General features: G+C 46.8%; 1 protein-coding gene across 7 annotated transcripts in view; it reads left to right on the forward strand.

The window, feature by feature from the left end:
• LOC147683727 (von Willebrand factor A domain-containing protein 5A-like) overlaps window positions 1-19077 on the forward strand; it is a 326679-nt gene that overhangs the window by 18247 nt on the left and 289355 nt on the right. For all 7 annotated transcript variants that reach the window (XM_086944103.1, XM_086944100.1, XM_086944105.1 and 4 more), the window contains exon 2: window positions 6120-6177. In XM_086944103.1, the coding sequence (XP_086800229.1) occupies window positions 6126-6177 (52 nt within the window). In that variant the 5' untranslated portion in view covers window positions 6120-6125. The remainder of the gene's footprint in view (window positions 1-6119; window positions 6178-19077) is intronic.

Consider the following 19077-nt stretch of genomic DNA (forward strand, 5'->3'; position numbering starts at 1 on the left):
TACAAAAAATGTGTCCTTTGGACTAATGTAACTGGTGCTGATGGAAAGTACCACAATATCTTCAGGTAGAGTTTGTGCTGAATAAAACTGCAACAACAAAAAAAACATTGTCCCACAGCTCACTAGCAAAACAGGGACGATTGGTAAGGCGGGCACTCGGGCAATGGGCCTGTATCGGAGATGCAGCCCTAAGCGGCCTTTTTGGCCTGGTTGTTGGCCAATTTGGGCTGCCTCAGATGCCGCCAGCGGCCCAGTGGGGGGTTGAGCGTCCCATCCAAGGCAGATGGGCTTCTTATAGGGGGTGTGTGGAGGAAGAGGGTCAATCCGGCGCTCTCACTGAGCTCGCCCCTGTAACGTATGCAGATTGAGCAGGGGGCCTGAGCAGAAGTAGCCCTACTTCCAATCAGGTGTGGTTCACCACTGTGAACTAATCCGTGCACAAATAGTCCTGGCAACATATCCCATTTTTTTTTAAAATCTCAGTGATCCATGTCTCTTTTAGAGAACCTCCCTCCCTCTTTCTTTTTATAACATTGAAGCAGTGTTTTGCGAAATAACGGAATCCACAAATGTGATCCACTTAAAAAAATATATATTAAGGGTGCCCGGACCTGTTTTTGATCCGAATCCAACCCTGCATGCAAAAGACCCTCGCTTTTGAAAATGCAGGCTGAAGGACCTGCCCCTTGTGTGCCTGTGAGGAGACGAGGGCCTCAGGTCTAGCGGGTAGGCTCGCAGGCAGCCGCTCCCTCGTTGAATGACAGACAGCAGAGCTTATAAAATGTAATTTCTCCCACCTATCCAACTGCTGCACTTCTCACCACGCCTGTGACACATTCCTCTCTGCTCTTACACTGGATCCTTTAAAGACCAGCCTCAACGCTTCTTGCCACAGAGACATTTGCTGATAAGTGAAGAAATGGATTTGGTGGTAACTTGAACTGGGCCTCCCCCCGCGTGCTTCGACAGGTCCCAAACCTCTGCTTTCACAGAAGCCCTAATGCTGCCATTGTAATTGGGCTAGGCTGAGGCATTTAAACTAGGTTCACCGGTTTCCTATTTCTTGTCTCAAAGTATCTTTCCGTATTATCTTAAAAAAGCAGACGTACAATTTTAGTGGTTGTATCATTCTATGAAAGAAAAGAAAATCTCGGTGATATACAGTAATTGGATGGCACTGTGGCGTTTTTCCTGCTCAAAGATAACTGAACAAGGGTGGGCGATGCCCTATAAACGTTCTGATTTCTTTGGCTCGAAACGCTGCACGTGCACTCTCTAGTGGCTACTCTGAGATTTTCAGGCATTTCTGAGAAACTGCGGGTGCAAAGCAGATAAACAAGTGGGAGGGGTTGGGGGGAGTGCGGCCGAGAGCAGGGACACGCAGCGTTTACCTTGCGGGAGCGTGCATGATAATTGCTAACACATGGCGCCGCTGCTCGCTCCTGCACGGGAAACGCCAAACATGCATGTGTTGCAATTGAAAGCAATGCAAAGCATGCACGTTTTTGGGCAAAAAAGCAGATCGATTCCAAGAGGTCCCCTCCTATGCAGCGCATTGGCGCTGTGTAGGCGAGACTTAAAAACTACTAATCTAGGCATTTGGTTTGACGGCTTCACTGATAAAAACATGTAATTCAGGATTGTCTGTAAAAGCAAGAATTGCATATTTTGTGATTTTAATGTAAAGTTTATTTTGGCTATGCTGGCAATCCACTTTTTCCTATATTTGAGGCTTCTTTAGAGATTCGCAAAAGCTAATACAACTCCAACACAATAATGGAGAGCCCCATAAATGCTTGATGGTCAGAAAGGTGGACGTTCCATTGTTGGGGACAGGATCCCACAATAGATACAGGAGAAAAGCAAAAAGATATTCTGTTGTCTGTTGGCAAGGGAAATTATTTATGTGGACATGGAGCATTTTCTCTCACAGTTGTACTTCACTGTCAAAAAGATGCCACCTGAACCAACAAAATGAATGTTTTTAACTACTAATGTTCAGAAGTTTAAATCTGTCTCAAGATGTTTTTATTGATGTGCTTTTCCTTCCTGATAATTTTATATTGTATTAAACAAAGTTGCATATTAAGGCCCTGATTACAAGTTGTGCTGAGTAGAATTCTACTCTGCACAGTTATCAGTGGCTCAGGGGTAGCAAGAGATTACTGTGCATATCTTTGATGGTGCTAAGAAAAACTTACCTTTGTTTACCATTCATGTTCCTGCAAGTCCCACAAATTCCCATTTGTAGGAAAAAATAATTGGAACCAGGTCAAACTGCAATATTTCCCTATTCATAAGCTGCTAATATGATTCTGGTTGAATTTCATGCTTGGATTTCCTCCTAGACTATGCTGCCTTAGACTTAGGTGCAATGGATGGCTACAGGAACCACAATAGCGCCCAATTATATAATATCCATTGTGACATATAGGGTCAGTTATTATTACAATGGGGCGTAAAATTGAATCTAGTATAGTAAATGGAAGAACAAAAGGGAATTCACATGGCAGTCATACCTGGAGTAGCAGAGTCTCCTTATGAATAATGTATTCCTTTTATGTGTAGATAGAAAAATAACTTCAGTATTAAGAGCCTTCAAGTGTTGGATACTATGTTAAAGTATCATAAACGGATTTTAGAATTAAGAAAATTACCCTTTGATCCATGCAACCTCTAATTAATTGTACACAACAGATTTTCTGTAAAATTATTCCCCAGCATCTCTTTAGAACGTCAGAACTGGTTGTAAAATGTATTAAAGTCTAATTTGCGAAATATCTGCCCAAACATATTAAAACTTTAATCTCCATGGTCAGTACCCACTTTTTAATACATAAAACAATCTTGGCACTCAAATTTCGTTTCTCACGATCAGAAACAGGAGTGCCAATGGAAATTAATGTTGTCTGGATTAGTTCCACACCGGTCTAAGGAGACTCTGAGCCTGATTGTTAGGAAACAAGGTGCAATATAGCACCCCTCATACATAATACACCATTGTTATTTATCTAGTGTGATAAAAAAGTGGCTATTACGAATGTATGACGTTTCAACGCATACATTCACAATGCATGGCTTTACAACGCGGTCGTTACAACGACCGCGTTGTTACCATGCTTGGCATTACATCTCAAGTCATATTAATGAGTTGCTGTAGGGGATGCGCTGGATTTAGGATTAGTATTAATTACTATTCCTACTCCAGTTTGTGCAACAGCAGGGAAGGTGTTGGATTTAAAATCCAAAACACTCCCTGGTGTTGCACGCCCCCTACAGCAAGTCGCTGATACGACTTGCGATGTAATGGCATTCGTGGTAATAACGCAGTCATTGTAACAACCTCGTTGTAAAGCCATGCGTTGTGAAAACAGCGTTGTAAATGCTGTTTCCAGGCTATTACGAGTTTTCGATAAATAATATGCAGATTCTGTTGTTGAACACACCAAAATCCGCGCAGTACGATATTTACCCTAATCATTTCCCCTGTTAAATGTTGGCACTTTTGACCTACCTGAGGTATTCAATATCTATAAACTTGTAATTCTGACCCATGCGCAAACAGGGTTTATTTAACACACTGGTCGGCCTACACCATCCCACTCATAATCAGGCCATAAATCTGCGCAGTGTTAATACGCTATCAACAACACTTAAAGAGTGAAAGCTTGACTAGCTGCGGGACCGATGTTGCTCAGGACATAGGTACAGAAGGCGCAAAGACTATTTTAGTTATTGATTTTATTTTTTAACAGTCCATTTTTATAGAATGGTTTTTACTAAAGTACAGGCACACCATTCCAAGATGGCCACCCGTGTGCTCTCTTGCATGAGTATGTAACGGTAACCATTGTTCAATGTTTTTGGACAAAGTGCAGCAAAAGCCATTATACGATGAATACTAGTGCATCTGTCTCCTTGTGCACATAGTGGTGGCCATCTTTGAATGGTTTCTTTTATACTTTAATGGAAAGCATTCAGAGGAAACCCACGTTGGTTAAACCAATAGCTCAGCAATCAAAGTCAGGCCAATTGGCCATGCCAATGCTTGTTTATCCTATTTCTTTTACCGTGTTTTATTTTGTAGCTTTTTGTTTTGCCACTGATATGGATAATTCTCTTCTTTGTTTCAAAAATTCTACATATACCTCCTAGAAAGCTGAAGGCCCCCCCTGAACCAAATTAAATGCTAACAATAAACTGAATGTCATTGGCAATGGCAAGCGGGGTTTATTTGATTCCTTTCATAAAATGGCATTCTTTAGCATCTACAACAAGCCGTCATTTCTGCATATAAAACGGGGGAACACATATAGAAACGTATGCTGAAATCTAATGAAAACAAAGAACAGTCACAAGGTTGATATTGAATCGTGCATTCAAACTGTATATTCAGATTTTCCCATGAAACAACGCATCTGTACATTGCAAGCAAGACAAATGCCACAAGAATAGACGTCTGTCCAGTCTAAAGCTTCCTAATCTGAAATGTTAAATATCTTAGATGGCCTACGTCAGGAGCGCGCTTTCTGAGGTCAAAAAACAAACAAACTTTGTATCCTTACTCTGAATATCTTCCCCATTTTCAGAGACTGGTAACACAATTTTAAGTTTCCAAGATGGCCTGTTTTGGGGGGGGGGGGGGGGGGGGGGACTCGCCAAAAGATACTGTTTCAGATGTTAAGGATTGTTAATGTGATGTAGAGATTCACGAGACAAGCTGCCTGGTCAGTTGGCAGTAAGTACATTTCATTCACAGACAATGTATTTTCAATTTAGGAGACATTGTATCAGGCTGCAGTAAAATATTTTGCTACCTTTTTACATGATCAAACACTCTTGATATTTTCTAGATAAAAAAGATACATATTTTGCTCTTCTCTACCTGATTATGGGAAGTTTGGATTACAGGTTTTAATAGTTTTAAGATACTTTTGGTCTTATCAGCCAAAACAGTAGCATTGTTAAATTGTTGCTAGTATTAGAAAACATAGAACTATATAAATTGCAATGCTGAAAGGGCTCAGGGCTATCCGCCCCAGAGTGGAACCAATGTGAGAGGGTGATGCATGTGATCTAGAGTTTAAAAGGTTGGTGATGGATCTTCCAGTTTTAATCGAACCTTGATCCTGAGGAATCAAATTGTCGTCATCTGCTTCAGTTCTTGTATAAGCCACACTGGTACCACTGATGGTCAATCCAGTTTGCAGTGCATGATGTACAGATAAGCACTGGTAAAGCCCAAAAAATCTGACCCATGGCAAGCTGGTGCAGTGACAATTTTTTTATTGCAAGAGTATCTTCAAAAAAAGAAAAAGTCCTACCACCTAAAAGTGACAGCCATATGCTTGCATTAACATTTTATATATTTAAATTACAGTTAGCTACAATGTTGCAATGTCACATACAACTAAGCCATAGCAATTTTAAAAAAAGAGATGGAAAATAAGTTCCTACCTGTCCGAGCACCCAAGGGGTAAATAGTGGATATTCAAAGTTAATACATAAATAAATACCCAAAGTGCACCTGAACCAGCTTTGACACTGAAGGTAAGGGAACTATCTTTTTATGTGGATGTGAACAATGTGCCCAGGGTTTGGGCAGTCAATTACAGTGTGAGGAGCCAATGGGTAAATTGTGCAGATCCATTGACATAATGGTGTATGCTGTGTTGGACTGATTGATGCAAAATGTTAATGACGGTTTAAAAAACCATGAAACACAACCCACTGACCAAAAGCCTCTCAATGTATGACTTTTTTGTTTGTTTATTTGTTGATAAAACAGTAGCCTGGCAAGGCAGCTTAAAAGCTCTCTAAGGCCATTCTTGTTCACTCAAAAAGAGGTCTAAACCTCTTCATTTGACTTAACAGCCATCTACCTGTCATAGTGTGTGCAGTTTGCGTTTTGGTGGGTCTTAACTAGTGATTCATATCTCTTTTACCTTGAGAAAGAATTAAACCTGTCTTCTATACTATCTTCGTCATTTCCACTTTGCTTCTACCAAATTGAGGAGAAGGAGTGGAAGGGGGAAAAGGGAGGAGGAAGAGAACGTGCAACATCATAATTTAATTAGTGGCCAAATGAAGTGCCTAATGTTTTTTCTTTTTTCCCTCAGGCAGTAATGGCTGACATGAGCTGCTGTTGTGGACTCCTCACGGCTTCCAAGGATCCAGGTGTGTGGTCTTACCCCTTTTTAAGTACAGTGACTATATATGGCTCATGTCTCGTGCACTGACTCTTTGTGTGTCTTGGATTTCATGATCCTCCTACTAGGTCTGATAGAGGTATTACTCATCCCTAGGGTAGGGTTAGGTGATTCCCAAGGTTTTTTTGATTTTATTTACAGTTCTCTCAAATATTTTATAAAAAACATTTCATGCAATTTATTTTTTATTATTTTATTTTTTTATACTTTTGATGTTCTGAATTGTATTTGGTCTCAGTTCTTTGTGATTGTTCTCTTTAAGCTAAAGCCATGCAGTGTTGATTTTTCCTAATGATGGTCAATTACGTCAAGATGGAAAATTTCAGACTTACAATATTGTGTCTTCAGGTTTGGCTGAAGAAATTCATGAAGACCGAGCTCAGAATCTGCCTTTGGTTGTTAAAAATGTAATTGTGTGCTCAACTAAATAATAAGATGAATACAGAAAGAGATGTCTTCTAGTAACAATGTTTACAACGGAGACGATGATTGAAAAGGGGATGTCAACTGAAATGGCAAAGGCTAACCCATCAAATTGTACATACATGTTTTACATGACGTGCTGCTGAAGCGATACATATTTCTCAGTATAATTACTTTAGGATGCATACATTTTAGGGTTATATAAACTGGAACCGTAAATAAAGGAAACAAACAACGTCTGTAAAAACCAGTAAGTAATAGGGGTTCAGTTTACTGAAAGGCAATACATATATTAAAACTAGGCCACAAGAAATGGGAGGAAAGGAAGGACTATCACAGCTAATAACATTCTTTAAGTTGGATAAAAAAACGAAGAGTATAAATATTTTAAAAAGTTAAACTTATAAATGGGTTTAAGAGAATAGTGGTAAGGTAAAGGGGCTATAGGGTATTCTTGAGTACATTAACTAGAAAAAATCAATAAACAAAGCAATGTCTGAGAATAAACTCTGAATTCCAAGACATATTTCCACGAGACAAATAAAAAATGAAAACACCTATTGTGATGTCGGTCGGAGTTACTTCCGACTTACATCGTGGAGGAAACAGGATTGACCGACCTCCGGTCTGTGGTCCCAACTGCCTAATTATGATGGAACCGCACATGGTGTGGTCGCATTCCCACATTCCCCTATGGGAGCATGTGTTACGGCCGTAAACCAGCCGTAGTACATGCTCCCATAGGGAAATATGAGATTATGTTAAAGCTCTATGTGTGGTTTGCTTGTTACTCTATGCTAGTGATCTTTTTATATGTAGGCTGTGAAAAGTACTACTAGTTTGAATTTGAAAGGTGGTTGAACGTTCAAACTCCTCTTTAGGTTGTGCAAGGAAAATTTGAGTGTTGTCTCCTCATTTATTTGAAATTAATTCTCCCGTTCTCCTGGAAAATATCCTGTTTGGTTCTCGTGTTGCGTTTGGAAGAAAAGCAAGTTCTTATGTTCTTTTAACACAAACCTTTATTGGTTATATCCTTGTTTTTGTAATATTTAGTATTTTGAATGTGCAAACAGCCGACACGTGTTTCACCCTACTTTGTCTATTTAACCAGGGCTTTCTCAAGGCTTATTGAATAATCATAGCAACACTGTGCAGTTTCCTTCGGATTAGGTATAAAATATAGTACATCAATTTTCAAGCCAACAAATATACTAGCTGTAATTGTAAGTCCAGCAGAGCAGCTGTCCTGGGACAATCCCTCGTTCCGAACGTCATGATTTGAAATGGTTATGCACTATTAACATGTTGTATCATCATATAATTTGTTATTTTTACATAAGATTAATGTAATCACTGTATCATTGGGTAATTTCCTTTCATTTTGATGTGGAGGCTGGTGCGCTAAATATTTGATGGGGCAACCATCGACCAAATTGCCAGATTTAGATTAACAGATTGTGCTGCACTAATGGCACAGTGGTGTGACCAAGGTGCTAGGGTTTATCACTGGTAGTGCCATATTTTGAATTGAATGCTGTCGGTCTTACCACAGCAGACCAGTGGAGGGGTGGCTTTTGAATAGGGAAAGCTTTCAGACCTCAGAAATCCGTCTGGGGGTTATTTGAACAGCAGGGGCATGCCTTTCTGATATCTAGAGTGCCTGTGCTTACCTTCTGCCTGGGCTGCTTGGAAGTATGTGTGATGTCACAGCATATTGCATTATAATCGTGCAGTTGTGATGTCATGGGAACACGATTGAACGGGAAGTGTGTTCATTAGTTTATATGTGTTACTAAATTCCTATCATAAAAGTATAAAAAGTTAAAATATTGAACAAACTTTGACATTGATGCTAGAACAACCAAATGTAAAAATGTTGGTTGCAAATCTATATCTTTAGTCTATAAATGTGTGATACTAATATAGGCCAAATATGAAATCTGCATTCCTGTATATGCGTACGTATATATCATACATGCATAAAGGTAGAGTATGATTTGTTGCTGAGTATTGTCAATCTATGGCAAAATGTTCTCAAGAAAGAAGATTGCTTATTTAAAAGACAGACAACTAATGGCAGCAAATGCCAAACAAGCGTTTCACTTGTTTGTGTGGAACCAGGTTATTTGGACATTTTTAAGCGTGCTGTGCAAGTCTTCTGAAGTATTTTCTTGAAGATGGATTACGCATGCTTTAGTATACTGCTTACTGAGTGATATGTCTCACTGATGTTCTGGTTGGATATTCTGAATAAAGCAAACACAAGGAGATGTTTCAGCGCTCTGTCCATCGTCTCCTTGTGTTTGCTTTGTTTGCCCTAAGTTGGCAGGGTATGCCCAGACGTGGGTCCCTTGCTCCCTTTGCCACTAGATTCAAGCTAGCCTGGCTGAAGAGGGGTGTTACCCCGAAACCAGTCCCAGGATGCTTGTTTCCAGTCCAGGAAAGACCTGGCTTGGCAGTTCGGGCTGGACTGTTCCCATGAGGCACAGGACCAAGACTGATTTGCATATATCTGTGTCTGAACTGGGGTGGCGAAGTGAGCTAAAGAATGATGATGGATTCAACCCAGATCTGTGACTGGGGGTGAGTGTCTGAAAAGTTTCAGCGCTCCGTCCATCGTCTGCTTGTTTTTGTTTTGGCTATTCTGAATGACAGAAATACCCTAAAGATGCTACCAAATTAAATAAGGAAATAATTTATTTTATGGTTTAGAATCAATGTATTCGAAATGTAAACCTAGACAGCCTGGCCCCACCAGCCCTTGTGGGAGGTTGGTGTGAGATGAACTAGTGGGGGCTTCAAGGTACAAGTTAAACTCTGGGTACACACATTTTTGCTAGGGTCCTGCAAGCATCCCAGACTATCTGTTTGGGTTATCTGACAGCTTTAGGACAACAAAATTTCGTTTTGCACCATGCATTATTTTTAGAAGTTTTTTTTTTCTTTAGCATTTGAATGTTTTTGAGGAAATTTTATTATTTTCCAGAGTACTAGAAGTTTCATTCTAAAAGTTCAGACTGTGACCTTTGCACAGAGGTTAAATAAAACTCATCTGTAATCATTATTATGAATATCTTTTCTTGCTTCATCGTGTACCGTCCAAATCATCCAGTACTTAAAAGACATGGCCAAGTTACAAAATGCCCCAGTGCAGAGCCGTTTTGCACTGGAATCTGCACTGACCAGTGATCTTCGTACTAAGATTTTTGTTTCAGTGTATAGGGTCAGGTTTGTATACTGCATAGCGTGATGGGTACTGCCATTCAGTTCCACAGGGAGCCCATTAGGTTTTAGAGTGTGTGCATTTTACTTATCTTTTACTTCAGTGAATTAAGGTCCAATTCCAAGGTCCGTTCATTTAAGTAGCAGAGAAAACCATTAGAACAGCATCAACACAGCCGCTGCACAAAATTAGATTTTGGCATTTTGAATGCAAACCCATCTCCAGAAAGTAATAATGCATACACAATTTCAGAGCTAAAACGGGGAGGTTTTTTCCTCAAAAAAGGTAGCCCGCCGTTCTCAAGCCAACTGGTATATTTCAAAAGAAAACAATGAAACAGAACATCTGAAGAAAGAATGGTCATGTTGTTTGCTTTAAGAATATTTTATCGCTATTTCTCAAGTTAATCACGAAAACTACCGGCAATGAATCTCAAACCTACACTTGACTGCATAAAGTATTTAGGCTTATCCCCAGTAATCCCAAGCTTCTGTCGTCAGTCAAAGTGTTACCTTAAACTATGGGTTATGTTTGCAGACTAGGCGGATGATGATGTGCTTTACAATATGGGCTTATGTTTTGCAAATATGCGTTCACTTGACAAAGCCGGCCTGCATTTGCTTTACTTAAAGGGTGGGCGTCACTGATGAGCAAGAGGTCAACACCAAAGCTGTTAGTCATGACTCAATATGAACGGTGGTTATAACGAACCATGACTGAGAGCCCCGGTGTTTAGGGCGAGGCTGAAGGCAGTGCTGGTCAGTGGGAAAGAAACAAAATGAACTTGCACACCCCACTGGCTCACCTCCTCCTCGTGCTTCAGTCCCTTGGCTCTTATGGTCTCTACAGCAATTGAAGCCTCAACACCAATCCAGACCCTGCTCTCTTGCTGCTGATAATGTTAAGCAGCATGAGAGCAGCTCCAGGAATTGGCTGGAGCAGGCTGCCTCGACACTCCTGCAGGCACTCAGGGCCTGTGCCTGCTGTCCACCAAGCTGTCTAAGACAGCTGAGTGGAGTGATTTAAAGAGCACATGTCAGGCGGGAAACATCATTTACATTGCGGTGATTACCCTGCAATGCTGTTGCAACGCAGCCATTACAACGCAAGTGTTACATCGACTTGCGCTGGATGGCGCTATATCCTAAGGAATAGTAAGATTTGCTATTCCAACACCTTCCCTATTGTACGTAGACTGGTGTTGGAATAGTAAATCTTACTACTCCTAAGTCCAGGGCCATCCATTTTGATTGCGTTGTTACATCACATATTCATGTCAGGCTGGCCGTTGAAAGACAGCCATCCAAAATGACATACACCCTCTTAACTGGTGAAATGACCACCACTCGCCTGCTGCCAGTCAGCAGCAGTGGCTCTGCCCCCAAACTGAGTACGGTTACGTTTCTGCGTATGTGGCCTTTATGAGAAAGCTAATTATTAGTTGGATAGTTGGTTATCCACCACAAGTAGTGGTTTTACTACTCCTTTAAGGTCCAATAAAGGTTTCAGTAATTTACAACGGAGCTCTACCCCTGGTAGTTTTGCTACAGAGCAGACAGGCGTAATTTAAGAAAATATGTAAAGCATTTAGAAGTATCAAACCAATTGAAAAGTTCAAAACAGCAGCGCAAAATATTTGCAAAGATAGTTAATAATTTATTAACAAAATGGCAGAAATCCAATAAGGTAAAAAGAAGCTATGAGTTTTAAACTTTTAAATAAAAATATTGACAAAACGTTAATTGCCTAATGCCATCATCTGGTTGCGCTTGATTGTGACCTAGGTATGATTCAAGGCCGAATGCAATGAACAGCAGGTTAGATACATAAACCAGATTCAACCTAGTCAAAAGCTGTACTTTCTGACTTGTTCTCAGAATTGGAAGTCAAACATCCTCAGCAGGGCACAGCAGTAGGCCATAGTTGAGAAGGGCTCCCTGAGGCAGGATAGTCAAAGAACAAAGTTCTGGGGGCGTGGCCAAGATGGCGTCGGAGTAGGACGCTTTCTCGAGCCTCTCCGACGCCGATCCTGCATAGCGGCTAATTGCGGGGTCCCGAGGCACCCTACCTGCGCTGTTCGATCGGCGGGGGCTGCCGATAGCTGGCGGTGTGTTCCGGTTTCCCCCCTTCATCGGAGGGTGACCGGTGAGAGGCGAGGATTGAGTGCTGGGCGGCGGCCTGCGAGGCGGCGGCCTCGCGTGATCTGGTGGCTGGAGGAGGCGGAGCAGTTCCGGAGCAGTTCCGGGCCTTGTCGCAGCACCGGCGCAGGGTACGCCGCGTTGAGCGGGAGCAGCGTAGATCCGGACCCGCCGGCGGAAGGAGCGTCCATTGAAGGACACTGGGAGGAGCGATCGGCAGCCCGGGCCTGGACCGGTGACTGGACGACACCTGGGGCTGGCGGAGGGAGCCGAGAGGAGGCCCCCCTGAGAGTCGGAGCCGATCCGAGCGCTGCACAACGGAGGTAGAACAGGGGGGGTTCCTCACCCCGGGGAGTGGCGGACCGGCGTGCCTACCAGCGGGAAGAGGCAGGCGAGGCTGCGAAGTGGCGAGGCCCAGTATCGGCGCTAGAACGCGCGCCTCATGGGTGACTGCTGAATTTGGGCCTGGTCAGTGCAGGTGGCTGGAGGGCCGATGCGAGGGCTTACACACGCCTACACACAGCGAGGCAGGAGGCACTGAGCCGGTGACGGCTGAGCTCTAGACACCATCGGGGGCCCTGGTCACTGCTGATAGAGACTGTGGAGTGGCTTGCCATTCCATTGGAGGTGGGCTTCTACGGCGGCGCCCGGAGGAAACGGGGCATTCGCGACTTGCCAGCACGGTTTTGAGGAGCGGAGCGCTGTGCCTGCCGCCACTCGGATAGTGGGCCCTAGTAGTGGCCGAACGCTTGGAGCTGCTTTGAAGGAGCCTTATCGCTGGCCGACCGATCTGGACTGTCCCTGGTATAGGCCGCTGGAGGGGACGCGTGCCATATTGGGGTGCCGTAGGCCTTGAGCCTAGCGGTCTGCCTTGCGGTGCAGGCCTCCCCGGCCGCCTTCTGCCCCTGGGAATCTTGGACACTGGTACGCCGACGGATCGAGGTGGCCTGGAAGGAGCGTGGCCGCACTGCCGTGGGGAGATACCTGACTGGCCACTGGAGTGGACGACCAGCAGCACCATCGGCGGGTCGCCCTAACGCAGTGAATCGCCGTCCCGGCTCCCACCCTCCGAGTAGCGGTGATCTGGAGCCTGAGTGTAGGAGAGTGGAGGAGTCTGACCACCATGTCCAACTCGCAGCGCAGAGGGGGGAAGACGGGAAAGAGGTAGTCCCCAAAACATCGCAGCAGCCGGCTTCGCCAGGGGCCAGTGGCTCCTCCAGGCAGTCAGATGATGAGGCGCCGGCGACTAAAGCCTTCATGAAAGAACTCTTCGCCACTATCAAGGACGATATTTCCGAACTCCGTACGCAGTTGGCCTCGGACCTCAGAGAGGTGCGGAGAGACGTGGATGGGATCGGCGAAAGGGTGGCGACGCTGGAAGACCATGATCTTAGCATGGCGAATGATGTGCATCAACTCCAACAGGACATCATACGCCTTACGGAGCAGAATCTGGATTTACAGACCCACGCGGAAGATTTGGAAAACCGCTCCCGAAGGAATAACATTCGTATCAAAGCGGTGCCGTGGGACGGCGAGGCAGGGGACCTGCGTGGGTACGTCCTGGCCCTGTTTCTCCAGATCTTGGAGGATGAGGAGGTACGTGACATCCAGATGGACAGAGTGCATAGAGTGGGGCTGCCCAGGAGGGGCGGAGGGCCGCCTCCTGACATCCTTGTTTGCGTACACGATTTTCAGTTGAAGGAGAAGATATTACGGAAAGCGAGAATCACTACCTCGTTGCAATTTAGGGGCCATCGCCCCCAGCTCTACCAGGACCTGGCAGCGACGACCTTGCAGAAGCGGAGGGACTTCCGCCCTGTGACCGCCTTCCTCCGGGACCGCGGAGTATCCTACTCCTGGGGCCATCCCTTCAGGATCATCTTTCGTTGGGAGAATCGGTTGCGACAGATCAACTCCCTGCGGGAGGCAAAGGATCTCCTAGGTATTGAAGAAACGGAGCCGACGCAGGAGGCCCGTGGCTCCCCGTTTCGGAGGCGACGGCGCTCTTCATCATGGCACAATGTGGGCCCGGCAACAGAACGACGACGGCCGGATTCGGCGACTAGTGAGCAGGAGAGAGGGGCCGCAGTGGCTTCGGTGGCCTCCGCCACCTTGATGGCTTCCCAGATGGGCTCTGGTGCAGCGTGACCCCAAACTCATGGAGTGACGTCGGAGGGGCTCTTGGCCTGAGGTCCCCGGGGCACGATGGTACTTTTGGAGAAGACGCCCCGGACTATGGACCTGGGGGTCCCCAGGTGGACCCCCCCGCCCCGACCCCAGTCCAGTGGGAGACTTCTGAACCACGACCTACTGGAACTGAAGACTGCGAGGTTCAGGTTCAGTGCCTTAAGTTGTATTTTGTTGTTCTTTGTTCTTGGGGGGGGAGAGGGTGGGCCTCTTGAAGCTCTGCATATGGGTGTCATGGCAGGGTGGTTTGGTTTGGGGTTGGGGATACGGGGGTGGCGGCGGCGATATGTGATGAGTGTATGCTGGGGATATTTTCGATGACATTCTCCTATACGTTTGTGTGTTGTTTCGGGATGGGCTTTTTCATGGCCCTTATGTGCCTTCGGAACGTGAATGCCGGGCGCGGCCTGCGGTATGACCATGTGGGTCTTTTAGAGTGGGTGTGGCTGGGATCCTTCCCCCGAATCTTTCCGTGGGCTTGGGCCCTGATGCATGTGCGGGGCCGGTGCGGGCACCGAGGTTGTCTGGTTGTAAGCATGGCGTGGACTCTGTGTTGCCTCTTATGCCTGTCTGCATAGGAACGTGGAATGTGAAGGGCCTTAACTCTCCGCAGAAGCGGCAGAAACTCTGGAAGTACATCATGGATCATCATTTGGATGTGGTGGCCCTCCAGGAAAAACATCTGGCTAGGAGAGATGAGTTGAGGCTTCGTCATAGGCAGTTCCCCCTTATCTACAGGGCATCTGCGACCACGAAGCATAGAGGGGTGGCCCTCCTCTTCCGAGCTTCCCTGCATTTTCAACCCATGGGAGTTAGTGCGGATAAGGAGGGCCGTTGGCTGCTGGTGAAGGGTTTGTTGCGTGGACGCCTATGTACTTTTGCTGTGTTGTATGCCCCTAATGCGGGACAGAATGGCTTTCTGCAGGCGCTGCTGGACAGGATGGGGGACTTTGTGGAAGGTCACTTACTCTTATTAGGAGATTTCAATATGGTATGGGACAGGGGTCTGGATAGTTCTGGGGGCCGCAGGGCAGACACTGGGGTCTTTTCAGATGACACTAAACGTCAGATAAGAGACATGGGACTGATTGATAGTTGGCGCTCTCTCCACTCACAGACCAGGGATTACACCTTTTTCTCCAACGTACATCACTCATACTCCCGCATTGATTATGTTTTGGTTAGTCAGGCCCTCCGGGGGGACATCCAATTAGCTGATATTCTTCCGCTTTCACTATCGGACCATAGCCTCGTAGTTCTGGGACTGCACTGGGCCACCGGGGGGGATGGTTGGCGCAAGTGGTATTTCCCGGCGGCTCTAGTGCGAGATGAGGAATCGTGTAAGGCTCTGCGCAGGGCAATTAGTGACTTCTTCCTCCTCAATCCACCTGCGGACACGTCGGTGTATACCACGTGGGACGCATGCAAGGCCTCCCTACGGGGCACATGCCTCGCCCTCAATGCAAATTTGAACAAGCTGAGGCGCAAGGAACGGGAGGCTCTGGAACTGGAACTGGCTTCCTTAGAGCAGGCCCACAAGGCGAACCCCTCCAGGGTGACTCTACGCCCCCTGACGGCGGTGCGAGGGAAACTGAGGGCCCATTACAATAACAGGGCGGAGTATACTCCTACTCCCAGGGCAACAAGATCGGGCGCCATCTTGCCCGACAACTCCGGGACAAGCGTGAGAAAGATTATATAGGGGGCATTCGCGACCACGTGGGCTCTGTCCAGCACAGAGATGCTGACAAAGCGACTGTATTCGGGCGCTTTTATGCGGCACTCTACTCGAGTGACACCCTTGATTCGGGCGCGCAGTCCAACTTCCTGGAGGGTCTGCCTCTCCCAAAAGTCTCTACAGAATGGAATGATTCACTGTCCTCCCCCATCACCCGAGAAGAGGTCTTAGACGCCATTAAAGGCCTGAAGCCGCACAAGGCCCCAGGGCCTGACGGCTACACGGCCCTCTTTTACAAAACGTTCGCCTCTGAAGTGTGTGACTACTTGGTCTCCCTCTTCAACGCAATGGCGGTTGATGGCAGAACCACGGACTCTATGGCCGAAGCTCTGATCACTGTCATTCCCAAGCCGGGGAAGGATCCTACTCTCTGTACATCCTACCGGCCGATCGCGCTTCTCAACTTAGACGCCAAGCTATACTCCTCTATTCTGGCGGGTAGACTGCAAGATCTGATGCCTGCTCTGATTCATCCTGATCAATCGGGGTTTATTAAAGGCAGGCAGACCCATGATAACCTGCGCCGCGTCATACATCTCATCGAAAAGGCGGAACGATTTCGCGTGCCTGCGGTGCTCGTGGGGCTCGACGCGGAGAAGGCTTTCGACCGCGTCGACTGGGGGTTTTTGCACAAGACGCTGGTGGCCTTCGGTTTCTCACCTTCCTTTGTAAGGATGATTGAGGCCAACTACAGCGGCCCTACATCCCGAGTGTTGGTCAACGGCCATAGATCCTCGAGTTTCCGTCATTCCCGAGGGACGCGTCAGGGATGTCCCCTCTCGCCCCTTCTCTTTGCCCTTAGCATTGAGCCGTTAGCTATGGCGGTGCGGAACAATGAGAGGATTTTGGGCCTTCCCTTTACGGGCGAGCAGCACAAGATCTCGCTCTTTGCGGACGACGTTCTGTTGTCTATCAGGGAGCCTGCGCTGTCGCTCCCGCATGTCCACTCGGTGCTCTCCGTCTACGAGGAGGTGGCGGGCTTCAAGGTCAATTTCGATAAATCCTACATCCTGAATCTGACCCTGTCGGCAGGGGAGGTACGGCTGACCCGGCCGCTCACCCCACTCGCCTGGGCGTCGGAGTCCTTGCTTTACCTGGGCGTGCGATTGACCTCCTCCGTGAATGCCCTGTTCCAGGCTAACTTCCCTTCGATGTTCTCTACTATTAGGGCGGAGCTGGAAAGGTGGAAGCCTAAATACATCTCGTGGCTGGGCAGGATACACGCTCTTAAAATGGTGCTTCTTCCCAAACTATTGTACCTCTTTCAGGCTTTGCCTATTCCGATAGGGTTAGATTACTTCCGCAGATTGAAGACTGTGATGCTGAAATATGTCTGGCAGGGTGGCCGTGCAAGGCTCCCGTTTTCGGTCCTGCGGCGCCCACGCTTGGAGGGTGGGGTTGGCTTTCCGGACATGCATTTATACTACAAAGCCGCCCAACTGAGGGTCATCGTAGAGTGGTCCCAACAGCTATCGGAAAAGCACTGGCTCCACATGGATCGGAGTGTTGCGGGTCGCTCCATCTGGGATTTGGCCTGGAAGCCTAAAGCGGACCGGCCAAAAAATGCCTACATTAGCACTCCCACGAGCACGGTATTGAAGGTTTGGGACACGGTGAGCGGTGATGACCGCTGGACCACATTCCCATCCCCATTCACCCCGATTCATTTCAACCCGGCTTTTACCCCGGCCCTGGAGGAAGGTCCCTTTGACGCTTGGAGGGAGGGTGGCTGTCGATCCCTCACCCATTTATTCCATGGCGTCGAACCCCTCACTTTCCACAACTGCATGAGGGACTACGGCGTCCTTCCGACAGAACGCTACAGACATCTCCAACTCCTGCATTGGGCGACGTCACCTGCCGTAGTGGACGCGGCTACCAGACCCTTATCGAAATTTGAATCCTTCATTCTTCACACCTCCACCATGAAGGGAACGATTTCTTTCCTGTACAAACTGCTGTTAGACTCTACCGTGACACCGCGACCGCGCTATCAGGACCACTGGGAAGCCACACTGGGGAGGGACATCTCTACTGCTGAATGGCGGGCCTTATGGAGAGATGTGACAACACATAATCACTCTGCTGACCTCAGAGAAGCACATATGAAACTCGTCTTTGACTGGTACCTGTATCCCTCTAAATTACACCGTATATTTCCTACTGCTTCAGATAGGTGTTGGCGGGGCTGTGGGATGTTGGGAGACTTTAGCCATATATGGTGGGATTGTCCCGCCATCAAGCCATTCTGGGCTGAGATTCTCTCCCACGTAAAAGATATCCTGGGTTACCCGATCCCGGCCACCATGGCCTTTGTTCTACTAGGGCTTAGGGACCCGCTGCTTGAACATCAGACTAAAGCGGATAAGCGTGTTATGTGGTTATGTTTGGGGGTGGCCAAGATGACTCTGGCGGCTGCGTGGAAGTCCCCGTCTGCCCCAGCTCTTTCCTTGTGGCATGCCCGATTGTGGCGTCTGTTGAGCATGGAACGCCTCTCTGACATCTTCCTGGGGAACTTTAAAAATTTCATGTACAGCTGGGGCTCGCTTGTGAGATTCCTGTCCCGAGGCTTGCCTTCGGCTGTGTGTCCGTCGACACTGCGGTCTCTTCATCTTTTCCAACTCTGAGTACGAGAATGTATGCATGGCACTGTGGGTTCGTTGGTCGCCGCCACCGGGGGGAGGGTGCTGTTGGGGAGGGTTGAGGGTGGAGGGATAGTTGGGGTACTCATCCTGTGTTCTTCCTTTCTTTCTTCTTCTCTCGCTACGACTGGCTATGACTAGGGAGGGTTGCTGGACACTGGGCGAACTTGGGATGTTCTTTTGAACTACGGATGCCTGTTCTGGACTAGCTGCTGCACTGGGTGGATACTCCCCTGTTGCTTATCGGACTATTGTTGGCTACCTGTGGACTGTGGAGCCCTGTCGCCCTTCCTTTTTTGCATGCACCCTCCCTATTTCTGCGCCCCCTGTGTGGGTTTGAGTGGCGGCATGTCGCCTGTCTTTCTCCCTATTTCTGATTCCCCTCTTACTGTTCCCACCCCCTTTCCGTTTCCACTGATATTCTGCAAAATAAAAATTTTACAAAAAAAAGAACAAAGTTCTGGTTAAGCTATTGACTTTTGACAAGAAAGCTAAGAGCAGGAGAAATTAAAAA

The sequence above is a fragment of the Lissotriton vulgaris genome, chromosome 11 (assembly GCF_964263255.1).
Source record: "Lissotriton vulgaris chromosome 11, aLisVul1.2, whole genome shotgun sequence".
NCBI lineage: Eukaryota > Metazoa > Chordata > Amphibia > Caudata > Salamandridae > Lissotriton > Lissotriton vulgaris.